Raw genomic sequence first — 6,987 nt, 5'->3', positions numbered from 1 at the left:
TCTTTCCCTCTGGACTCTGGGAGAGAGGAAAGTTGAGTCCCCCAGGAACAGGGAACTGAAGGGACAGAGAGCAACATGGCACCCTCTAGAATCACAGTATCCAATATGGTAGCCACTAGCCACACAGGGCTATTTTCATTTACGTGTAAGTTAATTTAAATGAACTTAAATTAAAAACAAGATTCCTGCACTGCGCTAGCTACATTTCAAGTGCTCAACAGCCTCGTAGGCTAGTGGCTTCCACATAGGACAGCTCAAATGTAGAACATTTCCATATTCATGTTCTATTGGACAGAGCTGCTCCAGCACATCACCACCTATCTACCTTGATTCCCTGTAATAAGAGAGGGTGGGATTTTCGATTTAAACAACTGGCATTCCTGGGGATATGGTTGGGGCAATGATGGTGGTAGTGCCCAGAAATTTTACGCTTTTACCTTTAAACCCAACAGTGGGTCTGAGGCCTTTCTCTCTGGCCTCCCAACCTCACCTCCTGGTGGCTCCTGATGGCTGGGCCCTGGGGAGGAGGATCAGGGTTGGCACCAGTGTGGGCTTTTCTGGGCTAGTGGGGGAAGAGCAGCACTCCTTGGCCTCCGCATGGTGTTGAGCCACATGTTCCCAGCCTGGATGGTCATGACCTCTGTCAGGTTGTGGGAAGGAAAAGCTGCTCTCAGAGAATACCCTTCTCCACAGACTTTAGAGCTGTGGAGGACTGAACCCAGTGTCCTGCAGAAATGGGCCTGGCCCTAACCCTCTGGTACTTCCAGAGCAGGTTTAGGGGAGGACTTGAGGGATCAGAGGGTCACACTTTGTTCTTTTGCACAGTCTCAGGGGTGGACTTCAAACATCCTGTGCCCTGGCTCCCTGCCCTGAGCAGGCTGCACAATTAGCATGCAGTAAGGTGCGGATGGCAGTTCTGAACAGATGGTACTGGCTTTCTAGGGTCCTGTGTTAAGAAGGATTCTGAGGTTGCATCCAGTTTTAGCAGGAGAGAGGGCTGTGATCATTCACTGTGTCTCACATGGACAGGAAAATAGGGAGAGCCAACGTGCATGCTACTTTTTGGCCTTCCCTGAATCAAGAGAATAAGTCAATCAAGCTGTATTCGTGGATCTCCTATTTTGTACCAGGCACTGTGTTAAACCCCATGTGTCTATGTATACATTGGGTGGGAGGGTCAGATACAAAAAGGCACAAGCCATGGTCCTTGTCCTCAAGGTGCTACCAGTCTCAGGTGTGGGAAGGTGGCAAGTCTTGTGTCAGATCTGGTGCTTAGTGAATGAGCATCTCTGGCCAGCAGTGCCACTAAAGAGAGGAAGAGCTATTATGGTGGACCAGGGCATCAAGGCAGGCTTTCTAGAGGAGGTGTAAACTGAGCATGGCGTGGAAAGATGGGTGGAGAGGAGGGCTGGGTAAGGGGCATTTGAAGCCTTGGCTTGGAAGAGGATTTCAGTGGAGCAAGTCCTTTCTGGGAGGGAAGTCTTAGGAATGACAGTAGCTCTTGCTTCCCCAAGGGGACATGCGCTCAAGTGAGATGCCTGAGCTCACCTCCATGCACACACTCTTTGTGCGGGAGCACAACCGGCTGGCCACAGAGCTCAAGCGCCTGAACCCCTGCTGGAATGGAGAGAAGCTCTATCAGGAAGCCCGAAAGATCGTGGGAGCCATGGTCCAGGTAGGCGGTCCTGCACATCAGTGATGCCAGGGGTTGGCAGACTTGGGATCCAGACATGCCTTTGCCACATCCTAGCAGTTCAATTAACCCGCATGAGCTTCATTTTCTTCATCCATGATACTGTAAGGATTAAAGGACACATATGAAAACACCTGGCAGATACTAACAAGGGTCACTTGCCTTCCAATGCCTCTTTCCCAGGCTTGCTGACCTTTCTACTGATACTTTCCTGTCCACCGGGAATGGTACTGGGAGGTTTAAACAGGTGGTTCTAAAGTGCCTGGCGCACAGTAGCTGTTCAGTAAATGCTTCTCCTTTCCTTCATCTCATCATCACCCTTGGCTCCTTTGCACACTCCCTCTTCTTTATAGCTCTATCACAGCTCACCTGCTCTCCTTATCCTCGCTTATCCACGGGAGGGGGGCGGGTGTTCTCTGAACTTTTTTTGAAATGTTTAAATGCTTTATTTATTTATTTATTGGCCGCACTACATGGCTTGCGGAATCTTAGTTCCCTGACCAGGGATCGAACTCGCGCCCCCTGCAGTGGAAGCACAGAGTCCTAACCACTGGACCACCAGGGGATTTCCCTTCTCCCAACTTTTGATGCTCCAGCATCCCCATTGTCTCCCCAAGACATAAACACACACACACACACACACACACACACACACACACACACGCACGCACATGCACACCCCTTGTTAATACTCCTTGACCCTGGAGGGGAGAGAGTTGCTGGTGCTGAGGGTGAGTTTTCAATTTGCACTAAGAAAGTAAGTGAGATTCATTTAAGCCTCAGAGGAAATTCCAGAGTCTAGAATCTAGAGTGGGACTCTTCCATCTCTTCTCTTTTCACTGGGAGAAAGCATCTAGGGTGGCCCTTTTCCATTTTGCTTCCCCTCCTCCTACAGGCAATATATTGAACCCTGCTGTGAGCCAGGCACTTGCTGGGCACTGAGTAATTTCAAGAGAAATGAGATACAACCCTTGCCCTCAAGGAGCTAATAAGTTTGTAGGAGAAATGGGACCATGGGTAACAAGGGCAAGGGAGCTATTGCAAGGACTAACAAATCCCTTTTTTTATGTAATACTTTAGGGCAGAGAGCAGCATAATTACTCGTAATTTACATTTGAGGAACTGGGGCTCAGAGAGGTTAATAACTGGCCCAAGGGCACACAGCAGGCAAGCACTAGAGCTCTGTTTATGCCATTCAGTGCCACTCTGTGAGACTCAGCTCCAGTGTTGTGGGAGGCAAATCTCTGGCCATATATACGAGGGAGGGATCCCCCGAGTCAGGAGCAGGCGAAGAATCTACTGGGCGGGGTGAGTGGAGAGGCTGCTCTGTGTGACTTTTCTTTAGATCATCACTTACCGGGATTACTTGCCCCTGGTGCTGGGGCCGGTGGCCATGAGGAAGTACCTGCCCGAGTACCGCTCCTACAATGACTCGGTGGACCCGCGCATCGCCAACGTCTTCACCAACGCCTTCCGCTATGGCCACACCCTCATCCAGCCCTTCATGTTCCGTCTGAACCATCAGTACCAGCCTATGCAGCCCAACCCTCGTGTTCCACTCAGCAAGGTCTTTTTTGCCAGCTGGAGGGTTGTGCTGGAAGGTGAGCGGGACCTAGGCCAGGAGTGAGTTAGCTGGCAGCCGAGGGTGGGATGGGGGTGGGCTTGGTCACAGGGAGCTAGGGTGGACCAAATCCCCTTTCCTTCCATCTTTGGGGATCTGATCTGACTTTCCAGCCTCTGACTTTCAAGCAGAGTTCACCTGACTCTGCTCGCACATCTGATAACAAAGAGTGGGGTGGAGGTGGCTTGTAAGGAGCTGGCTCCTTCCTGTGTGTGGTATTGAATAATCCTCAGTGACCCAGGAGGCCAGGGGCTGGGAGCACCTGAGCCTTGCCAGTCTGAACGGCATTACCCCCCGAGACCTCAGAGCCTCAGTGAGGACCTGCCCGCTGGGGACACCTTGGCACCAGAAGCCGCATGTGCCCCGCCCTCTTCTGCAATCCCCCCGGTTCTACCTGACTCCGGTCTGAGCTCTGATACTGAGCCAGATCCTTCCCCCAACTTTGCTTCTCTCGCCCCAGGTGGCATTGACCCCATCCTCCGGGGCCTCATGGCCACCCCTGCGAAGCTGAATCTCCAGAACCAAATCGCGGTGGATGAGATCCGGGAGCGATTGTTTGAGCAGGTCATGAGGATCGGGCTGGACCTGCCCGCTCTAAACATGCAGCGTAGCCGGGACCACGGCCTCCCAGGTGAGGGGCTGTGGGAGTCTCCCCGGCCCCGGCCCTCCCCACCTCCCACTCCAGGGCCTGCTCTCTCCAGTGCCCCCAGCTGCCCAGGGCTCCCCCGAGCCCCCAGAACGTTGCTCTTAGGATGCGGTCTGAGGTCAGGCCCCTACCTCTCCCTGGGCCCACCTGCCCCATTTCTAGCACCGCCCGCCTCCTTTGTGTTGCTGTAACCCTCCAACTTAGAGCATCATCGTAATAACCACAGCCCCCGCCCACAGTCTGAAAATCTGTCTCCATCTCATTTCACTTTGCTTCATTTTATATGAATTCTGAGGGGAAGAGATTATTATCACCTCCATTTTACTGATGAGGAAACCGAGGCTTGGAGAAATTCAGAATCTGCCCAGGTTCTCCAGCCACGTCCATGACAGAGCTGGAATTGGAGCCCAGATCAGCCTCACGCCACGCCCGTGCCTGTGTCATAGGACAGCTGGTGTGGCCGATCCTTCTAGACACACTGCGCCCATCACGGGCCTGAGATCTCCACAGGGGGCCGGGAGATGCCAGTAGGAGTTATGGCAATTTAGGATTTACTGTAGGGTGGGAGGACAAGGGGAGAAAGAGAGGCTCCTGGAGAGACCCAGCTGTCCCCAGGCCCCTGGAGAGGCCAGAGGGTTCCCTGTGGGGTTTATAGCCTGGTAGCAGCCCCTCTGTGTCATCCCCTCCCTCAGGTACCTCAGTACGTGGCCTCGCTGTGTTGGGAAGGTGGCCTTTCTGGGACCCACCCACGGGCCTCTCTCCCCTCCCCCCATACAGGGTACAATGCCTGGAGGCGCTTCTGCGGGCTTCCGCAGCCCAGCACAGTGGGCGAGCTGGGCACGGTCCTGAAGAACCTGGACCTAGCGAGGAAGCTGATGGCCCTGTACGGCACGCCCAACAACATCGACATCTGGATGGGTGCTGTGGCCGAGCCCTTGAACAGCAAAGGCCGCGTGGGCCTGCTGCTCGCCTGCCTCATCGGGACCCAGTTCAGGAAGCTCCGCGATGGCGATCGGTGAGGACGGAGGCCGAGGGGCTCAGGCCCGCCGCGTGGTGGTGGGTCTGTCCCTGACCCTCGGGGGCCCCAGCTTCCTCCTGCTAGAAGGAGTGCGTTCTGGGGAGCCTCAGGGTTATCCCTAATGTGCCCTGAATCTGTTGGGGGGTGCAGCAAGGAGGGACCTGGACCCCTGGTTGTAAAGGAGGGAAGAGAGAAAATGCCACTCGTAGTCACTTCTCCGGGTCCCGGGCTGCCACCACGGCACCGCCGGTTTCTGTTGAAAGGTCCCATCCTCGCTTTCCCACGGCTGCTCCTGGGGTCCTGACATCTATCACACCCAGTTCTACCCTAGCCTGAATCGCGCCTTTGGGATCATTTTTAAAAGGTGTCCCACTCCAGGTGGACAAATTATAAACCACCCCCAAGGGCCTTTCTCCCCACGTGGATGTAGCCCTGGCTACATTGTGAATGAGTGGGGGCCTGGCTCCCGGTCTGTCATCAGCGGTGCCCGGAGGCTGCTGGGGCGTGGGCGGGGGAGGCAGCTGGACAGCTGTGAGTGGGGCTCTATTTGTTTGAACCCCCCTGGGCTGCCTGAGGGCCTGGAGCTCCCCCTTGCTGTGGGGCCGGTGTCTGCCGTGGTCCTCTGTCATCCGGGAGCATCTCCAGCCAGTGGATGCCCTCCCGGCCCAGGAGGGCCTCAGGCACAGTGGCCAGCGGTGTCCCCGTGCAGGTTTTGGTGGCAGAACAAGGGCGTGTTCAGCCCGCAGCAACAGCAGGCCCTAGCCAAGATCTCCTTGCCCCGCATCATCTGTGACAACACAGGCATCGCCGTCGTGTCCAAGAACAACATCTTCGAGTCCAACAAGTTCCCTCGGGACTTTGTCAACTGCAGTGCACTCCCTGCGTTGGACTTGGCTTCCTGGAGGGACAGGGACTAGAGGCTGGGTAAGGGGGTGCAGTGTTGAGGTGAAGGTTGGGCATATCTGGGCTGGCCAGTTGGAACCACAGAGATCTCCCTTCCCTAGGTGGGCCCATCCCTGTTCTGGGTGCCAGCCAGAAAAACCAATGACTAGACATTCATTCATGTGTGTGTGTGTGTGTGTGTGTGTGTGTGTGTGTACGTGCGCAATGAATATAAACTGCATTTTGTGTGTGTGTGTTGTGTGTGAACATGGGTAGTATTTTGTGTGCGTTGGGTTCAAATCCTGCCTCTGCAGCTCACCAGCTATGTGACCTTGAACAAGCTCCTCAACCTTGCTAAGCCTGAATTTTCTTCTCTGTAAATAACAGCTATCACGGCTCCTTAGAAGGTCCATTTGCATTCTCTAGTACTCGGTTTATTGAGCACTTACTACCTGCCGGGCACTGTGCTAGGCATGGGAAACATACAGAAAAAGTCAGACACCATTTCTGCCCTCACGGAGCTTATACCTTGAGAGGGTCCGGGTAGCAGAGGTGAACCAGCAACCCCAGAGGAGTGGCTAGTAGCAGTTGGGCTGTGGGTGGTGGTTGACTTATGGGCCCGTGCAAGCCAGGCTCAGTCCCTGGCTGCCCTTTTTCTTCCTTACTCTCTTCTCTTGCTTTTTCACAGGAGCCTGCCCGGAGAGGGACTGGGGCCCGTTGGCCCTTTTGTACCATTTGTTGTACCTGATGATTATGATAATAAAACGTCACTGATGGGGATCTTTGCTCTGTCTGCAGTGGGGCTGGACCCTCAGCATGAGGCTTGCTCTGGGCTCTGAACTGGAACCAGGGTGGTCAGTGCTTCAGGGCCCTTTCTGAACTGGGGGTCAGGATATCCAGGAGTCCTCCTATGGCCGATTCATCCGTGGAAGGCAGTCAGTTCTTAGAAGCCTAGGGGCCAGGCCTAAACCAAGCAGACCCTCTTTGCTCACCTTCCCCCGGGAGCAGGAATTGTGGTCACCAAGCCCTTCTGTTTGTGCATTGTTCTGGAAAGTATTTGCTACGTGCTCACTCTGTGTCAGGCTGGGAAATAGAGGGGACACACACTTTTCCTGCAGGAGAGGAAG

General features: G+C 54.5%; 1 protein-coding gene across 1 annotated transcript in view; it reads left to right on the top strand.

The window, feature by feature from the left end:
* Window positions 1-6,626, top strand: part of MPO (myeloperoxidase) — a 9,907-nt gene extending 3,281 nt beyond the window's left edge. The window contains exons 9-14 of the mRNA XM_007449055.1: window positions 1,515-1,675; window positions 3,039-3,294; window positions 3,775-3,945; window positions 4,738-4,975; window positions 5,688-5,902; window positions 6,549-6,626. Coding sequence (XP_007449117.1) covers window positions 1,515-1,675; window positions 3,039-3,294; window positions 3,775-3,945; window positions 4,738-4,975; window positions 5,688-5,895 — 1,034 coding nt within the window. The 3' untranslated portion in view covers window positions 5,896-5,902; window positions 6,549-6,626. The remainder of the gene's footprint in view (window positions 1-1,514; window positions 1,676-3,038; window positions 3,295-3,774; window positions 3,946-4,737; window positions 4,976-5,687; window positions 5,903-6,548) is intronic.
* Window positions 6,627-6,987: the final 361 nt, after the last annotated feature.

This window comes from Lipotes vexillifer, unplaced genomic scaffold (genome assembly GCF_000442215.2).
Source record: "Lipotes vexillifer unplaced genomic scaffold, Lipotes_vexillifer_v1.1 scaffold433, whole genome shotgun sequence".
Taxonomy (NCBI): domain Eukaryota; kingdom Metazoa; phylum Chordata; class Mammalia; order Artiodactyla; family Lipotidae; genus Lipotes; species Lipotes vexillifer.
This window is presented reverse-complemented; position numbering and strand designations above follow the sequence as displayed.